This window comes from Suricata suricatta, chromosome 13 (assembly GCF_006229205.1).
Source record: "Suricata suricatta isolate VVHF042 chromosome 13, meerkat_22Aug2017_6uvM2_HiC, whole genome shotgun sequence".
NCBI classification, from domain to species: domain Eukaryota; kingdom Metazoa; phylum Chordata; class Mammalia; order Carnivora; family Herpestidae; genus Suricata; species Suricata suricatta.
The window spans coordinates 31,031,947-31,052,706 of record NC_043712.1 but is presented as its reverse complement, the minus strand read 5'-3'; the positions used below and the strand labels follow the sequence as shown (position 1 = coordinate 31,052,706).

Below are 20,760 nucleotides of genomic sequence, written 5' to 3'. Positions count from 1 at the left end.
CATAATTTTTTTATCCGAAGGGACTTTGTTTCTGTTCTAGGATCCAATATAAGATCCCCTATTGCATTTAATTGGGATGGCTTATTAGTCTTTTCCTGTTTTTCCTGATCTTGACACTTCTGAAGAATCTTGTCAGTTATTTTGTAGAGTGTCCCTCCATTGGGTTTTGTCTGATATAGTCTTATGATTATACTGCTGTGCATTTTTTTGTTGTTGATATCGCAGAAGTGGATGTACCTTCTTAGTTCCTCATAAGAGAGGTTCATGTTATGACGCACTGCTTTCGATAATACTGATCACTTGGTTAAGATGGTGGCTGCTGTGATTCTCTAGTGTAGATTTACTACTTTTCCCTTGTAATGGGAGAGTTTCTAAACTGTGCACATATCTTGTTTCCCCTCAAACTTAACACTTGCTGATTTTACCATCCACTGATGGATCTGGCCTTCATTGTTATTGCTATGATTTTTAAAAAGAGTTTTAAAAATATTTATTTTTGAGAGAGAAAGAGAGTACAAGCAGCAGAGAGGCTGAGAGAGAGGGAGACACACAAAACGAACCAGGCTCTAGGCTCTGAACTGTCAGCTTGCATCCTGACTTGAGGCTCGAACTCATGAACCAGATCATGACTTGAGCCAAAGTAGGATGCTCAACTGACTGAGCCATGCAAGTACCCTGTTACTTCTTTCTTTGACAGAAATGCGGCTTTTGTGTTCTACGAAAGAGTCTCATCTTTGTTCAATTGTATAAAGGGTTTTCAGGATTTTTTACTCAATACTCCTATTAAAAAACAAAATTACTAATTAGAATACAATATAGTTGTGTGTAGTTCTTTTTGTATTTAGCCTTGTAGTATCCTCTTAAAATATATTTTTCCTGGGTAGCTCAGTTGGTTAGGCATCCGACTCTTGATTTCTGCTCAGGTAATGATCTCGTGGTTTGTGGGTAGGATTGAGCCTTGCATTGGGCTCTGCACTGTCAGCACAGAGCCTGCTTGGGATTCTTTCTCTCTCTCTCTCAAAATAAAAACTTAAAAAAAAAAAACATCTTTCAGTGTGGTTATGCTATTCATTGGTAATACGGTTAGTTTTTTTTTATAGCGTGTGTTCCATTTTGTGTTCCTCTACATTTTGTTGTTTTTTAATTTTCAAAAATTCATCCTTTGTACTGTATTGTTCTGTGAACATTGACAAATACATATAATTATATATCAGCCAGCCCCTTCATGAACAATTCTATCATCCCAAATGTTTCATTACACTTCTTAAAAAATGTTACAAGGAAATCAGCTCTATAGAAGTTTAGGAGGTTAGGCATTTTTGTATGTTTTGTCTCTTTCATAGGGGTATTTTACACAGTTGTGATGTTAGTGTAAATGTATCTTTCATTTTTGTAGCTTAATATCAGAAATATGTTCTAATTTTTAAAAAATATTTTTAATGTTTGTTTATTTTAATGTTTGTTTATTTTTGAGAGAGAGAGAGAGAGAGAGAGAGAGAGAGAGAACGCCAGAGAGAGAGAACGCCCATGTATGAGCAGGGGAAGGACAGAGAGGGAGACAGAGAATCTGAAGTGGGCTCCGTGTTGACAGCAGAGAGCCTGATGTGGGCCTGAGCCCATGGAACCCTGAGATCATGAACCGAGCCAAAGTCAGACACCCAACTGACTGAGCCACCTAAGCGCCCCAAATGTTTATTTTTGAGAGAGAGAGCGTGAGTGCGTGCATGCCCGAGAGCAGGGGAGGGGCAGGGAGGAGGGAGATACAGAGAATCCCAAGCTGACTCCGTGCTGACAGCAAAGAGCCGGATGTGGGGCTTGAACTCATGAACTGTGAGATCATCAAGAAATGCTGAAATACACTTTTATTTATTATTCAGTTATATTTTAAAACCACATTTTGGGGGCACCTGGTTGGCTTAGTTGGTAGAACCTGTGACTCTTGATATTGAGGTTGTGAGTTTGAGGCCCACGTTGGGTATAGAGATAAAGTAAAAATAAAAAATAAACCCACATTTTGTATGCTGGATTAAGACCTTCCCTCAACAGCTTACAAAGATTGTTTGAGCTATTTTATGATTGGAGCCACTGCTGGACAACTTTCTGTTTTAATAACATCGTGATTTATACAATTATTTGAATGTTATACAGTGAAACCTTGGATTGCAAGTAACTTGTTCTGCAAGATGAGCAACACTTCTAATAAATTTTGACTCGATAAACGAGTGGTGTCTTGCCATATAGGTAGTACTGGTACATGGTGCCGAAAGTCACATGATCCCAACTGAACCAATGGTTCTTGACATTAGCTTTGATATAGGAGTGCTTTGGATTCCAGGCATGTTTCTGGAATGCATTATGCTTGCAATCCAGGGTTTTACTGTATTCTCATTTTAGTGTTATATAGGCATTTTATTTTAATTTAATAAAAATGAAAAGGGTGGCAAAAAGAAAAAAAAAATACTGGCCAGAAGGAGACCAAGAGTTAGAAAAGTCTCTTGGGAGGTTCTTTGGGAAGAATGTCTTCCCTGATAGATGGCTCTTATGAGGCACCAGGTGTTTCTTGGACACAGAAAGCTGAGGGGCAGAGTCATGCACAACTCTGACTTGGAAATAGAACTCTGGGAACTGAAAAAGTCTGTCAGCATCGGGGAACAGTGCAAACAAATAAAATATTTGATAATTGGGGTTGTTGTGTACATCATAAACTGACCAGGGGAATAGAAAGCAGAAACATTAGAGTCGTGTATCACATGATACATAAATATTAGAGGCAGGTGGAAGGTAAACGAGCATCTAGACAGAGGGAGCATCATTGCAAAGCCATAAGTAGAGGTTGGGTGATAGTACTTAGATTGGGTGGATCTACTTATGAAGATTGTATTTTCTTGTTCAGATAATAGGGAATTCTTGGAAGTTTCTGTTCAGAGGAGTAGCATGTTGCAATTGGGGTTTGGTGGTAGTCTATGGAGAAACCTGGGAGAGTGGAAAGAGTCTAAAGGCAGGCCAGATAAGACACTTGTAAGGTGCTATGCGTATTGCATTGTTTGGAGTGGTGGAATTAGAAATGTAGAAGAAGAGGCATGTGAAAAAATACTTTATTCCATTAGCATCTATTGAGTATCAGGTATGGTAAGAAAATAGGAATGGTGGTAGATATAAAGATTTCTTCCTATAGTATGTAATGTGCATGGTAGTTAAAAGCACAAGCAATGTGATAAACTGGTGACATTGTGAGACAAATAATTGATAATTTAAGAGTCTTATATGTTAAATATAATAAGAAAAGAACATCCCCTATAGTAAAATAGATACATAGCACTAGCGGGCAATTCGGAAGAAGAGTGCAGATGGCTAATAGCCCCACCGTTTTTGAGTGTCTAAGGAGAATGAAAACACCACATATTGGTGCTAATATGGATAAATGGGCATTTTGATATGTTGTAATGGGAATGTTAATAGGCACAACCTTTGGGACATGAGGTATCAAAACTTAAAAAAAATGTGTGAACATATTCTATTTCTAGTTATTTATTTTGAAGAGACATCATAGATGGTAGTATGGATGTATGTGTAAGAAGGGTACATACACTGTGGTGTAATTTACAATAGTGGAAAATTGGAACAACCTAAATAGCCAACAACAGATGATTAAATCATGGAGCATTTATGTAATGTAACACTATGCCTCTATAAAATTGCATTGTAGAACAATAATTTACATGGAAAGATTTTTAGTCAAAATAAATCCCTTTTTCTTTCATTCATTCATCTACCCAGTAACAGTATACTTTATTATATTGATAGCTCCTCACCATTCATTTCCTTTGGGTTTATTTATCGTTGCAGTGTGCCTTTTAGTAGTTCTTTTTTTTTTTAATTAAAGTTTATTTATTTTGAGAGACAGTGAGCAAGGGCGGGGCAAATTTTTTTAAAATTTATGCTACTTGAGGCTTATGTACATTTTCAGTTTGAGGTCTTACGTCTTAATCCTCAGCATATTCTCTGCCTCTCTCTCTCTTTTTTTTTTTTTCAGCGTATTCTCTTTGAATAATGCCTGTTCACCACTTTCTTTATTCTTCCCTTATGGGATTCCAATTGGTTATTGAGCTTCTCATTTTATCTTTTATGTTTTCCATCTCTTTATTTCTCTGTGTTCTTACTGATGCCTTCTAATCAATACTTCTGTCTTCAGCTACATGGTCTACTGTTTACCCTTTTTTTTAGGTTTTTATATTTCAAATTTGTACTTGGTTTTTCAGGTTAGCCTGCTATAATCTCATAGTAATATCTAATTTCTAAAAATATTCTATTCCTTTCTTTATATCTTTGAATATTTTTAACTGTGCCTATTTTCATTTTCTTTAAAAAATTTTTTTAACGTTCATTTTTGAGAGAGAGAGAGGGAAAGAGAGAGAGAGCAAGTGAGTGAGCAGGGGAGGGACAGAAAGGGACGCAGAGGATCTGAAGCAGGCTCTGTGCAGTGAGTGCAGAGCCCGAATGTGGGACTCAAACTCTTGAACTGTGAGGTCATGACCTGAGTGGAAATCAGGAGTGGGCTGCTTAACTGACTGAGCCCCCTGGTGCCCCTTAATTTTCTTTTTAGATTATTATCTTTGGTCCCTTAGCTATGAATTTATCTGTTGGATCTGTGGACTCTTTTGGCAATGAACTTATCCATATATCGCTAATTCCCACTCATTACTGTAGCTGTTGAACTCTTTATTTTTGATGTGTGGAGATATTCCTTTCTTTGCTATCAAGCTTAAACATAAAGACCAAGTCACGAAGTTGACGAGATAGTCTATATAACCAACACTTCAAGATTTTCAACTGTGAAGGAAAGAAGAGAAACTGAACATTATTTAGAGTTATAGTTCTTAATGCTTCTCGAATGATCTCTTTTTTTAATATCATAAAAGCAATGGACTCTGTCCTCTGAAATAACTGAGAAATGCATTAATAATTACTCATAAAGATTCAGGGACTCATAAAGTATGTTTGGGAACCTCTGTCCATAATGGACCCTGGTTTAAGACACCATAACCTATTGGGATTAACATAGCTTAAAAATATTTTTAAATATAGGAGAGGTTGTGGGCTGATGAGATGGCATGAAAGCAAGATTGCACAACAGTGGTTTTCAAGTTCAGTGAAGCAGTGGAGCCCTTTACTGATGTAAAAATCTGATAAGCTCAAATTTATGAAATATGTTTAAGTAAATTTTCTCCAGTTGAAGCAGGCATGGGGGCCTGGAGCCTGCTCACTAGCCAGCCTCTACCTGCATCTTCTGGCACCAAAGGCGACCCTTTGACATTCTGCAACACTGGTAGAAAACTACTGGTGAGTTAGAACATTTGATTGTACTCTCAGGAATCCGGGATTCTTATTGCAGCTGTCACTGGTTATTTGTATTGGTTGTAAACAATGCTAATCATCATCTACATTGTAAGAAAGGGAAGAGGCAGTTCAAAGGACTTCAATGGAAAGAGTTGCATATATTATATTTAAAGTGTGTAATTACATACATTATGATGAGGTTAGAAATGGAGTTTGGGGGCCCGTGAGTTGCTCAGTTGGTTAAGGCTGATTCTTGATTTTGGCCTAGGTTATGACTTTTGATTTTTGCCCCCCTCTGTCTTCGAATACATAAATAAATAAACATTAAAAAAATAAATGGAGTTTGAGACAAGCAGAAATGTTAAGAATAAATTTTTTTCTAAGTTTGCTATTTGACATCTTTTTTAAAAAGGTTAGTCTTGTACAAGGTACATTGGGAAATGAAAACTTGGCAGTAAATGCATTGGTTTTTTTTTTAAAGGTATTTAAGCATATACATACTTATAGAAAAAAACCTGGAAAGACATACATCAAAATGGAAAGAGCAGATGAGAGAAAGAAAATAAAAAGCTTAGTTAACTATGGGTGAGGAGATGATTGATTTGATTTTATTTAAAAATTTTTTTTAATGTTTATTCATTTTAGAGAGACAGAGCATGAGCAGGGGAAAGGCAGAGAAAGAGGGAGACTCAGAATCTGAAGCAGGCTCCAGACTCTAAGTTGTCAGTGCAGAGCTTGACATGGTGCTCGAACCCATGAACTGCAAGATCATGACCTGACTCAAAGTCAGATGTTTAACCAACTGAGCCATCCAGGCACCCCTGATTGATTTTATTTTCTTCTATTTTTTGTATTTTCTTTTTTCTTTCTTTTCTTTTTCATAGTTTCTTAAAGTGAATATACATTACTTTTGTGGAGAGAAAATGGTTTCCAAATAAAATTTTACTTATTTATTATTTTTTAAATTTATTTTTTAAATTTACATCCAAGTTAGTTAGCACATAGTGCAACAATGATTTCAGGAGTAGATTCCTTAATGCCTCTTATCCATTTAGCTCACTCCCTCTCACAACCCTTCCAGTATTTAAGAGTCTCCTGTTTTGTCCCCCTCCTTGTTTTTATATTATTTTTGCTTCCCTTCCCTTTTGTTCACTGTTTTGCGTCTTAAAATCCTCATATGAGTGAAGTCATATGATATTTGTGTTTCTCTAATTTCGCTTAGCATAATACCCTCCAGTTCCATCCACATAGTTGCAAATGGCAAGATTTCATTCTTTTTTTTTAAAATATTATATTTATTTTTGATACAAAGAGAGACAGAGCATGAGAGGGGGAGGGGCAGAGAGAGGAGACGACACAGAACTGGAAGTAGGCTCCAGGCTTGAGCTAGCTGTCAGCACAGAGCCTGATGCGGGGCTCGAACCCACGAACGTGAGATCTGACCTGAGCTGAAGTCGGAGACTTAACCAACTGAGCCACCCAGGCGCCCCAATTTCATTCTTTTTGATTGCTGAGTAATACCTCGTTGTGTATATGTATATGCATATGCATATACAATGCAATATATGCATTATGTATATGTATTACATATGTATATGTAATATACAATACTTATATTGTGTATACACACACACCACATCTTTATTCACTCATCCATTGATGGACATTTGGGCTCTTTCCATACGTTGGCTATTGTTGATAGCACTGCTAAAACATTGGGGTGCATGTGCCCCTTCAAAACAGCATACATGTATCCCTTGGATAAATACCTAGTAGTGCAATTGCTGGGTTGTAGGGTAATTCTATTTTTAATTTTTTGAGGAACCTCCATACTATATTCAAGAGTGGCTGCGCCAGTTAGTATTCTCACCAGCAGTACGAAGAGATCCTCTTTCTCCCATCCTTCCCGACATCTGTTGTTACCTGAGTTGTTAATATTAGCCATTCTGATGGGTGTGAGGTGGTATCTCGTGATTTTGATATGAATTTACCAGATGATGAGTGATGTTGAGTGTTTTTTCATGTGTCGGTTGGCCATCTGGATGTCTTCTTTGGAGAAGTGTCTATGTCTTTTGCCCATTTCTTCACTGGATTATTTGTTTTTTGGGTGTTGAGTTTGGTAAGTTCTTTATAGATTTTGGATACTAACCCTTTATCTGATATGCCATTGCAAATATCTTCTCCCATTCCATCGGTTGCCTTTTAGTTTTGCTGATTGTTTCCTTCACTGTGCAGAAGCTTTTTATTTTGATGAGGTCCCAATAGTTCATTTTTGCTTTTGTTTCCTTCGCCTCTGGAGACGTGTTGAGTAAGAAGTTGCTGCAGCCGAGGTCAAAGAGGTTTTTGCCTGTTTTCTCCTCGAGGATTTTGATGGCTTCCTGTCTTACGTTTAGATTTTTCATCCATTTTGAGTTTATTTTTGTGTATTGTGTAAGAAAATGGTCCAGGTTCATTTTTCTGCATGTCGCTGTCCCATTTTCCCAGCACCACTTGCTGAAGAGACAGTCTTTATCCCATTGGATATCTTTCCTGCTTTGTCAAAGATTAGTTGGCCATACATTTGTGGGTCCATTTCTGTGTTTTCTGTTCTGTTCCATTGATCTGGGTGTCTGTTTCTGTGACAGTACCATAGTGTCTTAATTACAGCTTTGTAATACAGCTTGAAGTCCAGGATTGTGATGCCTCCAGCTTTGGTTTTCTTTTTCAAGATTGCTTTGACTATTCAGGCTCTTTTCTGGTTCCATACAAATTTTAGGATTGTTTGTTCTAGCTCTGATGTTATTTTGATAGGGATTGCATTGAATATGTAGATTGCTTTGGATAGTATTGACATTTTAAAAATATCTGTTCTTCCTGTCCAGGAGCATGGAATATTTTTCCGTTTTTTTCTATGTCTTCTTCAATTTCTTTCATAAACTTTCTATAGTTTTCAGTGCATATTTTTTCACCTCTTTGGTTAGATTTATTCCTAGCTATTTTATGATTTTTGATGTACTTGTAAATGGGATCAATTTCTTGATTTCTCTTTCTGTTGCTCCATTGTTGATGTATAGGAATGCAACTGATTTCTGTGCATTGATTTTATATCCTGCAACTTTGCTGAATTACTGGATTAGTTCTAGCAGTTTTTTGGTGGAATCTTGTGGGTGTTCCATATAGAGTATTATGTCATCTGTGAAGAGTGAAAGTTTGACTTCCTCCTGGCCTGTTTGGATGCCTTTTATTTCTTTGTATTGTCTGATTGCTGAGGCTAACACTTCCGATACTATGTTGAATAACAGTAGTGAGAGTGGACATCCCTGTCTTGTTCCTTATCTTAGGGGGAAAGCTCTTAGTTTTTCCTCATTGAGGATGAATTAAAATTTTTTAAAAGTTTATTTATTAATTTTGAAGAGAGAGAGAGAGAGAGAGAAAGCATGAGCAGAGGAGGGACAAAGACAGAAGGAGAGCAAGAATCCCAACCAGGCTCTGTGCTGTCAGTGCACAGCCCAATGTGGGCTTGATCTCATGAACTGTGAGATTATGTCTTAAATTGAAATTCAGAGGTGGTTGCTGAACCAACTGAGCCACCCAGTGCCCCTAAAGTAAAAGATTTCTTAAAAAACAAGTCAGTCAAGTTAAAAAAAATTTTTTTAATGTTTTATTTATTATTGAGACAGAAATGGAGCATGAGCAGGGGAGGGTCAGAGAGAGAGAGGGAGACATAGAATCCAAAGCAGGCTCCAGACTCTGAGCTGTCAGCACCAAGCCCAATGCTAGGCTCGAACTCATGAACCATTAGATCATGACCTGAGCTGAAGTTGGCTGCTTAACTGACTGAGCCATCCAGCTGCCCCAGTCAAGTTCAGAAGCTGAATATGTATTTAGAATAAATTATAAAATTACCTAATTTTTGGCTTTTAATGAAACTGCTTAAAAACATTCTTCACTATTTCCCTTTTAGGTTTTTCCATGTGAGTGGGAAGACAGTTGCTGCAAGTAGAAGTGACATAACATTTTTCTAGAATGTCTGAAGATGAAGAAAAAGTGAAATTACGCCGTCTCGAACCAGCTATCCAGAAATTCATTAAGATAGTAATCCCAACAGACCTGGAGAGGCTAAGAAAGCACCAGATAAACATTGAGAAGGTGAGTTTTTCATTTTCTACCACAAGAAACTGTTACATATTCTGATTTATAATTGTGCATTTTATCTAAATTTAGAATATTAGATAAGAGGCTTTGCTAAAATATCCATTCATTTTTCCACTTGGGTTTTTGTTTTACAAACATACCTCTCATTTTCTTCCTGTTTTTGGGAGGGATATTAGAATAGAAACTATGCCTTTTAAGTTGTACATGCTGACATATTAGGTAGTTAATAATTAAAATGCAGATTGATAGTGCACCATAATGTGAAGGCAGCGCACTTTGGCTAAGGGGCCTGCCTTAATTTCATTCACCCCATGGCAAGTTTTTTGAACTTTGGTGTCTATCATTAACTCCTAGGCTCTTTAGGTGCATGTAGAATAAAGAGATAAATCATTGTGTGATATGAGAGAATTTCCCAAATTGACTTCTTCCCCTTGAGGAAAGACCCAAATTAAGAAATACCACCTAGAGATCAGGTTAGGAAATAGGTATAGGGAAGCAGGAGTCTCAGGGACTGGTGAAGGTTACATAGAACTTGGTCAGTGTCTGGTGGACTAGTTGTGGCATTCGTGGGAGCATCAGGTGTACTGAGTACTGAGCTTTGATGTGGCAGTTCATATCGCTTCATTTGCTATATAGGACAGGTCAGTGGGATTTGCTCCTTAAAAAAGATCTCCCCCAGGGTAAATTTTTTAAATTTTAATTTAATTTTTTAATTTATCTTTATAATTTATTTCCTAATGTTTATTTTTGAGAGAGCGAGAGCGAGTGTGCATGAGAAGGGGAGAGGGAGAGGGAGAGGGAGACACAAGAGTCTGAAGCAGGCTCAGAGTCCAACGCGGGGGCTCAAACTCAAACTTTAAGATCATGACCTGCGCCAAAGTTGAATGCTTAACTGAGTGAGCCGCCCAGGCGCCCTTATTTTATTTTATTTTTGAATGTTTATTTTTGAGATAGAGAGCAGGGGAGGAGCAGAGAGAGAAGGGGACAAAGGACCTGAAGCGGGCCCTCTGCTGATAGCACAGAACCTGATATAGGGCTCGAACTTAACTGCAAAATGATGACCTGAGTCAAAGTCTGTAGCTCAACTGATTGGGCCATCCAGGCGCTCCTCCCCCATTATACATTTAAGCTGTGTGGAACCTCTGTTAAGTTTTTGTGGTGGGGGGTGGGCTGGAAGTGGTCATTAAGCCTTTCAGTGTAAACGATATTTATCACCCTCACCTGAATATGTTATACAACTAAGAAGAATGTCAGCTTTCCCCCCATAGATACCATCTGTCTTCTAGTATTTAAGTCTTTTTAAAAAGTATAGAAAATAAGTGCCAAGAATATTAAGATGAGAATTTCAATGCAAATACGAAGCTATCTAGAATTCAAGATTACTATTTTGTCATCTCTTAATTTCTTTATCCGTAAACAATTAAGTACTGTGACTTTTTGGGTGGAGGAGTTTTCTGATAAACTGGTTATTCTTGTTATGAGCAGGAACAAATGACAGGTTCCATGCTTTCATTAATAAGGAGGGCTCATTCTTTTAGCAGTATAACAATATAGAAGGAGGGTTGTTTATTTTTGATGATCATATCTGGGTGGGATTTTGATAAGGTGTGTTTTAAAGTCCTGAGCTCATATCAAAGTGCTCAGTTACAAAGATGACAGGAATTTAGCAGATAAGTTGATTCTGAAAGGCAGAAATAGGTGGACTGTGGTCGGTCTAATAAGAGCGTTTCTTTCCTTTATTGCCCTATACTACCTTTGAGATTCGGCATAGCGCAGATTTCCCTTTTATTATACTTACTTTATGGAAGGGCCTACCATCATACCATCAGATCCTAGCCACCTGTACCACTCAGTGAGTCATCAGTGGAAAAGCCAGAGCCCTGGAAACAAGGGAGGTGGGGATCGGAAAGGATTTACTATTGATTTGATTAGTTGTGCCGGACTTCCTAAGAAAATTATTCCAGAGGTATATTGATCTTTGTCTACCATAATATTTTTCCTTTAGCATTTTGTGAAATCTTTACTTAATGTGAATGTTTTAGAAATGTCAGAATAATTATAATTTACAGTGTAGGAGATATCTGAAGCTAACCAAACTCGTACTGATCTATGTGTTATTCTATATTCTTGATCATAATACTGTCTCTAGGATTTCTAGTTTTGCATGAAAGTGACTCTGTGTGTGTTTATGACTGAATAGCATATTTTAATAGTTTATGGTAATGTAAAAACATTTAAAAGCTGCAGTGTTCACTGTGGACAAAAGAGTTAAGAGGTAGGTTGGACTCCAGGTGTGTGACAGTGCCTTATTTTAAAAAAGGCATATTCTTCCTGGGGGAAGGGTGTAGAAAGATCACATATTTATTATGTTAGCCATCCGTCATCCAGTATGAATTTAAAAGAAGAAAGTCACACTGAAGGGAAATTGAAGGTCAGCCTTAGCGGAGCGATTCTGCAACACCCGAGAACAATGGGCGCAGTGTGCCGTGGGCACCTGGGGCGCTCTGCCACAGGTCCTTCAGCGCCACATTGTATTCCACGTGGTGGATGGGATTGGATTGGGACGCTGAAGTCTGAAGTGTTAGCATCCAGCTTTCTTGGCTGAAGATAGACTTAAGCACAGTTTCTATTGAAACAACATGATTATATACCTGGAACATAATTTTCTTTGTTTCACGTTGGAGGATTGGAAGAAAACGGTGTAGCTTGTACTGTGTTGGTAGTATATAGTTAAAGTGCAAGTGGCAGAAAACCCCCAAATAGCGTATAAAATCAGATGGGTGTTTTTTGGTTCTGCTTTTATTTTTAACCTCTCACAGTTAGGGAGCACTCTAGGGCTGCACTGGAAGCTCAACGGTCATTAAAGACTCAGGCTCTTTCATCTCGCTCTCTGATCCTCAGCTTGTTTCTATGTTGCATGTAAACAGCAACTCCAGCTTCAGTATTACGTCCACATTCCAGCTAAGATGAAGGAATGAGAATCATTGTTGCTAACTATGGTCTGTCAAATTTCTCTCTCTTTTTTTAAGAGAATTCTCTTGTTCTTATTTCATGGATACAGTATCATCCATGGTGGTATTATTATTATTATTTAAGTTTTTATCTGCCTCTTGACTATTTTCCTTGAGTTTCTTTATTTTCTTCCTTTTTAAATTTATTTCTTGTTTTGTGCACGATTCTCTCTCTCCCTTCCTTTCCTTTTTGTGTCAGTCTGCAATATCATGGGCTCTCCTTGGCTAGCTGTTGATATTTAAGAGTGCTAATTGGAAGATACTTGTGTGTGTAGCAGGAAGTAGGAAGGGTCTTGTAACTTGGAGGGGGAGCAAGTGAAAGATCAGTGTTAATGGGGAACCACCAGATACTCTTCTGGAATGTTTGTCTTCCGTGGTGATCGGAGCAGTGTCGTTGCCTGGGTCTCCAGAGAGGGCATCTGGTAGACTACCTGTTCTTCCATAAACTGTCGACCAACCCTTCCACCCTACTGTGCACATCCTCCTGGCTACCTGGTAGCTGGGACCCCTGGTTGAGTCTTCCGGGAGTAGTGGTGTGCCTGTTGGCTTGTCACTCACTGCCTCTGCCACACCATTCACCCCTTCTGCAGCCTCATGTTTCTGCTTTCTGAGGTCTTCTAAATCTGCCACATGTCTGTTATCTTTTGATTTTCTCAAATTTGGTTAAAATTTCATGTCAACTGATATCTTCTATTGTATTCTCATTATTCTTGTATATGTATACCTTTTAAAGTTTTATTGTTTTTTAGTTGGGTTTTAGAAAAGAGCAGAGATAAATGTGTTCAATCTTCCAGGTTTAATGAGGAGTGAAATGATATATTATTAGGTTTTCATAAGCACTGGTGTTTGCTATTTCTTTTATGGTTAGCCCTGAAAAAGTTTGTGAAAAATTAGCTTTCTAATCCTCAAGAAGCTTACAGTCTGGTTAGGAAAAGAAATTAGGAAATATTCAGAGAATAATAGGTGACATATAATTAAGTGTGAAAATGAGTGGCCTGGACTGTTCTGGCGGTGTGAAGCACAGACTATATGGTGCAAAATCAAACATCAGTCTCATTGATTTGTTACTTATTGATTTGTTTTTATTTGTGTTCAACCTGTGATTACCCTTTTCCATTTCTCTTTTCCAAATGAAAACCCTTTTCCGTTTCTCTTTTTAATCTGAGAACGTTTATTTCAGTCCTTTAATCACATCCCTCCCCACCCCCACTACTTTTCCCTTCCTGACAAAACCTTGATTCAGTTTGCCTTCCTGTGCTTCAGAGTAGGAAATCCTCAGCACAGGTGGTGAATAATAATGTTCCTAATGGTAGTAATTACGTTCTTGTCAGTGTGTGGCTAGCAACGGCATCCTATGGTTGTGGCTAATGAGACTTGAGGGAAAGCATGTTTGGGATATGGAAACTTCTGGAAAAGATTTTCCCACTGGTAGGAAGATACACATGAGAGGAAACAGTTCTGCTTCTACTGGTCTTGTATCTTCCCGTTCTATCTGGAACAATAGCGAGCAGGGGACAAGTCTGAGGACAAAAACTTCCTATTGAAAGTGGTAAAGAAAGATAGAACTTAGTCACTTGAGCTTGTAAGCATCTGAACTAAACTACCTTACTTCTAGGCTGCTTCTGATGTGAGATAATAAATGTCCTTATTAAAGCCATTTAAAAATTTTGGGTTTTCTGTTATTTGCAGCAAAACGCATCCTAATTGCTTCAAGTTTTAGAATTGCTTTAACCTGTCTCTCTAATGCTGTTGTGCGGATAGACAATATTTTGTAAAAACAGCACAGTTTAGAAATGCTTGTCAGTAGTCCTAGCAACTAAATTTTAAAGGATTTACTTCTTGTAATTTTTTTTCACTCATACTAAATCACTCTAAGTTTTTCCTCTTAAGATTTGGAATAATAGAATTTAATAATGTGTCATAAGTTAGGTATAACTTGTAGTGAGTAGTAGGAAATCCAAACTATCTTATTCCTTATTTTTCTTAGGATATTATTGGGGTGCCTGGGTGGATCCGTCGACTAAGCATCCGACTTCAGCTCAGGTCATGATCTCACGGTTTGTGAGTTCAAGCCCTCTGTCAGGCTCTGTGCTGACAGATTGGAGCCTGGAGTCTGCTTCAGATTCTGCCTCCCTCTTTCTCTGCGCCTCCCCTGCTCACACTCTGTCTCTCAAAAATGAATAAAAACATTAAAATATTTTTAAATTTAAAAAGAATTTTATTGTTATAAGAGATAAGGTCATCTTGTTCAATCACCACCTAAGACATAAGCTCTTTTACAGCTTGCTTGACAAGTGAGCAAATGATGATGATGCATTAGGAAATTCACATTCTCAGGAGATGGTCTTTGTGCTTTATTGGGGGGTAGTGTTATTTTTGATATTTGGTAGGCACTATGAATTATTCTTACCTACACTATGGGGTGTAGGTATCATTATTTATCTGCATTACGTGAGTAATACTTGGTTTATGTCTTTCAGTCATAGGGCTGTCTGCTAATATTATGTAGCTTTTCTGTTAATAGTGTTTGATATTTTCTGTGTAGACAATTATGTCATCTCGGAAGACAAACTATTTTATTTCTTCCTTTCCTGTCTGTGTCCTTCCTTCCTGCACCGGCTGTCTCTGGTGTGATGTTGAATAGGAGTGGTAAGATCAGACCTCCTTATTTTGTTCCCAGTGTTAAGGAACGGCCTTTCACCAATAAGCATGATGTTAACTGTACAGTTTATGTAGATGCCTCTATCAGGTTGAGGATATTAACTTCTGTTTGTAGTTTGGTGGGAGTTTTTATAATGAATAGACATTTGTCAGAAGGTTGTCTTTACATCTGCCGTCTTGCCATTTTCGTCTATTTGCCCCATCTGTTCTTTGTCCCCTTTTTCTTCTTTTACTCCCTTTTGGATTAATTGCATGTTGTTTTAAAAATTTCATTTTTCTCTTTTGTTGGCTTATTAGTTATACCTCTTTGTTTTTATCTGGTTTTTAGTGCTTGTTTTATAATTCAGAGTATTCATTTTTATCTTTTCACAGTCTACCTTCAATTAGTTACATATATAAATTCATGGATATTATAAGAACCTTACAACAATATACTTCCATTTTCTCTCTCAGGGTCTCTATAGCATTATTGTCATATATTTTGCCTCTGTCTGTGTTGTTATCCCCACAATACATTGTTATTTTTGTTTTAGAGTTATCTTCCAAGGAGATTTTAGAAATAAGAAAAAAATGTTGTTTTGTTTTGTTTTTTTTTTTTTTTACTTATTTTTGATACAGAGAGACAGAGCATGAGAGGGGGAGGGGCAGAGAGAAAAGGAGACACAGAACAGGAAGCAGGCTCCAGGCTCTGAGCTAGTCGTCAGCACAGAGCCTGACACGGGGCTCGAACCCACGAATGTGAGATCTGACCTGAGCTGAAGCCGGAGGCTTAACCGACTGAGCCACCCAGGTGCCCCGAAAAAAATGTTTTATATTTACCTACTTATTTATTATTTTTAGTGCTCTTCATTACTTTGTGTAGAGCCAGGTTTCGTTCTGGTATCATTTTCTCATCAGCCTGAAGGACTTCCTTTTTATTGCAGTACAGGTCTGCTAGTGATGAACACTGTTAGCTTTTTTATGTTGGAAAAAAAATCTTTATTTTGCCTTTTTTTTTTTTTTTTTTTTTTTTTACTTTATTTTCAAGAGAGAGAGAATGTGGGCGGGGGGAAGGTGGGAGGGGGAGAGACAGACAGACACAGAGCCCGATGTGAGGCTCAGACCCATGAAGTGTGAGATCATGACAGGAGCTAAAGTCAGATGCTCAGTCAACTGAGCCACCCAGATACCCTTATTTTGCTTTCATTAAAAAAAAATTTTTTTCCCTCTGGGTATAGAATTCCAGGTTGAGTTTTAGATTGTTTTCAAGATGTTGCTCCATTGTCTTCTGGCTTGCACTGTTTCTCACAAGAAGTCTTCTGTCATTCTTGTCTTTAAAGTTCATTTGTGCTTTATGTGCCTTTTCTCCCTGGGCTGCTTTTACGATATTTCTATCACTTAAGACATTTTATTATGATGTGCATTAGTATAGTTTTATTCACTTTTCATATTTCTGGTATTTCTTGAGCTTCTCAGATCTATGGATTTATAGTTTTTATCGAGTTTTGAAAAGCTTTGGTCATTCATTTTTCAAATATTTTTTGTGTCCTCTCTCTTTGAAGTGCAGTTACATATATACTATATTGCTTTCAGTTGGCCCAAGACTTACTGATGCCCTGTTCATTTAGTATCCAACTTTTTTCTTGCTGTTTTGTTTTGGGTTGTTTCTGTTGCGAATCTTTTTTTTGCGTTGTCTTATCTGCTATTAATCCCATCCGTTGCAATCTTCATTTCAGATGACTGTTTTAACTCTAGGAATGAAATTTTTAAAAATATCTTTCATGTCTCAGTGTGCTCATGTTTTCTTCTACTTTCTTGAACACAAGGAATACGTAACTTTTTTGTAGTTACTTTATTTATTTGTATTACATAAAAACATTTTCAGTCTTTACTGAAGTGAAAGTGACATACAATGTTATATTAGTTTCAGATGTACTGCATATTGATTCAGCAGTTTGTATGTTACTCCACATTCACGTAAGTGTAGTCACCATCTGTCCCCATACAATGTTATTATAATAGTATTACAATAGTATTGACTGTATTCCCTATGCTGTACTTTTCATCCCTGTGACTTATTTGTTCTCTCAGTGGGAGGTTGTACCTCTTAATCCACTTCACCTATTTTGCCCATTACCCCACCCCTCTCCTGTGGCAGCCACCAGTTCTCTGTATTTATGAGTCTGTTTCTGCAGTTACTTTAATTGCCTGTTATTCCCGGTAAATACCTTAATTCATTGCTTACTGGATATATGTTTAGTAAAGACTTGAGGGAATATTGTGAGAAGTTTTTGCTCTTTCGTCCTAGAAACCCAATGTCTCACCATAACTGTGTAACTGTGTGTTTCGGAGGTTAACGGTGCCATACTTGCACCGTGGAAGTGTTTTATAATATAGCGGGCAGAAAATATGAGCCAAGAAATGGGAATAGGTGTAGAGAGAAAAGGCACGATAACCACCTGGAATGTTCTAAGGGAATCCTCTGGTGTGAGAGTGTTCTGCAGCCCAAGCCCACATTTTTCTTTTGGCCATGGAAGCAATGTTGCTTTCTCTCAGTTTCCCCTCTCTCGACTCATAAAGTATTATTATAATGAATTTTTTATGCTGTCATGAATATTTTGAATATATGAATAGATGAACTATAAAATTTTTAAACTGAAATAAATTTAGTGATGACTTACTTCAACCTGCTCTTTTTATAGAATAGTGAACTGAGGTCCAAATTACTGATTTGCCCAAGTTCACAAACCTCCCAAAACTAGTCATTCTTTTGTTTTAAATGTTCATTTATTTATTTTGAGAGAGAGAGAAAGAGATCGAGCATGTGCACACAGGGTAGAGAGAGAGAGGGAGAGAGGTAATCTCAAGTGACTCCATGCTGTCAGTGCAGAGCCCAATGTGGGGCTTGATCTCACGAATCATGAGATCATGACCTGAGCTGAAATCAAGAATCTGACTCTTAATCGACTGAGCCACCCAGTGCCCTGTCATTCTCTATTTTTTTAATTCAAGTACGATTAACCGCCAGTGTTACATTAGTTTCAGTTGTACAATATAACGATTCAACAATTCTGACATTATTCAATGTTCATTGCAATAAACATACTCTTAGTCCTTTTCACCTATTTCACCCATCCTCTGGAAACCGCCAGTTCTCCATAGTTAAGATTCTTTTTGTTTTGTCTCTGTTTTTCTTTGTTAGTTTGTTTCTTAAATTCCACATATGAGTAATACCATATGGTATCTGTCTTTCTCTGACTTATTTCACTTGGCATTATACCCTCTAGATCCATCCATGTCATTGCTAATGCCAAGATTTTATTTTTATGGCTGAGTTATATTCCACTGTATATATACCACATCTTCTTTATTCATTTAATATAATTTCCAATATCCTTGTTTATTAATTTCATTATCTCTATCATTTGAGCCTGTTTCTGTTGAGTCATTTTTCTTGCTTTTTTGTATGCATGATACATACTGGACGCTGGACATGATGAACTTTTTACATGTTGGATACTGAATATTTTAAACTTCAAGTATTTGAGCTTTAAGATGCATGAGACACATTTTAGTTATTTTGGAGGCAGTTTGATCCATTCGAGTCATTCTTTGGTTTATGAAGGATTAAAACATCCATTCTTCCAGGGCTAAATTTTCCCCATAAAGGGCCACACTTGGGAGTATCCTACCTGATGTGCAGTTTATTGCAAGGTTTTTCCACTCCACTCTGACTTGGGGGGCACATGCACTACTTCTGGCCAAGTGATCTCTAGAAATTAGTCCACCAAAGGAAAAGGAAACTTTTCAGTGGTTCTTTTTCTGACCTCAGGTAGTTTTCCTTGTGTGAATGTGCTGATTTATAATTGGCTGAAGACTCAAAAGGAGAACCTGCTGATCTCCGGAGCTGGCTCTCAGTATAGTCATCTCCTCCCTGCAGTCAACTGTCTCTTCACATGCAGTTCTCTCCTCTCTGATGATCCTTTGGTCCACAAATTCTAGCAGCCATGACCTGCAAAAATTCTTAACATTAATTTTTCTTAAAATATCATGACAGATTAGTGTTGAGTAATAAATTTAAAAGTGGTTTATCTTCAGGGGCGCCTTGGTAGCATAGTTGGCTCAGGTCATGATCTTACCGCTCATGAGTTCAAGCTCTGCATCAAGCTCCGTGCTGACAGCTCAGAGCCTGGAACCTGCTTTGGGTTCTGTGTCTTCCTCTGTCTGCTCCTCCCCTGCTTGCACTCTATCTCTCAAAAATAAATAAACATTAATAATAATAACATAAAAGTGGCTCATTTTCAAACATGTATTTTTGGCTTCTTTTTTTTCTTAAGTTTATTTTTGAGACAGAGACAATGTGAATAGGTGGGGAAGGGGCGAGAGAGAGAGGAAGAGAAAGGATCCCAAGTAGGCTCTGTGCTGCCAGCCCAGAGCTTGATGTGAAGCTCAAATTCACGAAACCACGAGATCTTGATCTGAGCTGAAACCAGGAGTTGGATGCCGAACCAACTGAGCCACCCAGGCACCTCTACTTTTGGCTTCCATTCTCGTCTTTTTATTGATATAATAATACTATCTAAAAGAGCCTTCAATAAAAATTAAAACCTGGGGAAATATGATGGCATCAGTTTAATTTTTCTTTAAATGAAAGTTTGATAGTGGATTTAAATTTATGTTTGGTAAATATTTTTCTATATTATTTTTAAGCGTAGTGGTCATTGTTTCGTTCTTAGACGATGTAAAAAAATTTAGGAGTATCTAAAGTACTTTTTGCTGCATTATTCACTACTAAATTTAAAGAATATATAGAATAAGGAATATAAAAATGCCCTAGAAAATTTTTTTTAATTTTATTATGTTTATTTTTGAGAGAGAGACAGAGTGCAAATGGGGGAAGGGCAGAGATAGAGAGGGAGACACTGTAGAAATTTTTTTTAGTGGTCTTTTGTAATCAGTTATACCTTCTACACATATTCGGGACATTTTCATATCTCTGTCCTTTTTTTCCCTCACAAAATGCCTATGGAATATTTTTTTTTTAAATAGTTTATTGTCAAATTGGTTTCCATATAACACCCAGTGCTCTTCCCCGCAAGTGCCCTCCTCCATTACCACCACCATCCTTCCCCCCCCCCCCCCCCCCTTCAGCCCTTGGTTTGTTTTCAGTATGCAATAGTCTCTCAGGTATTGCGTCCCTCTCTCTCCCCAACTCTTTCCCTCTTCCCCTCCCCGTGGTCCTCCACTAGGTTTCTCCTGTTCTCCTGTTAGACCTATGAGTGCAAACATATGGTATCTGTCCTTCTCTGCCTGACTTATTTCGCTTAGCATGACACCCTCGAGGTCCATCCACTTTGCTGGCCAGATTTCATTGTTTCTCATTGCCATGTAATACTCCATTGTATATATATACCACATCTTCTCCATCCACTCATCAGGTGATGGACATTTAGGCTCTTTCCATGATTTGGCTATTGTTGACAGTGCTGCTGTGAACATTGGGGTACATGTGCCCTTATGCATCAGCATTTCTGTACCCCTTGGGTAGATCCCTAGCAGTGCTATTGCTGGGTCATAGGGGAGTTCTATGGATAGTTTTTTGAGGAACCTCCACACTGTTTTCCAGAGTGGCTACACC

At 37.7% G+C, this 20,760-nt stretch overlaps 1 protein-coding gene across 1 annotated transcript in view; it reads left to right on the top strand.

The window, feature by feature from the left end:
- The window catches only part of STX17 (syntaxin 17), a 64,779-nt gene that overhangs the window by 1,361 nt on the left and 42,658 nt on the right, over nt 1–20,760 (top strand). The window contains exon 2 of the mRNA XM_029921089.1: nt 9,281–9,465. Coding sequence (XP_029776949.1) covers nt 9,343–9,465 — 123 coding nt within the window. The 5' untranslated portion in view covers nt 9,281–9,342. The remainder of the gene's footprint in view (nt 1–9,280; nt 9,466–20,760) is intronic.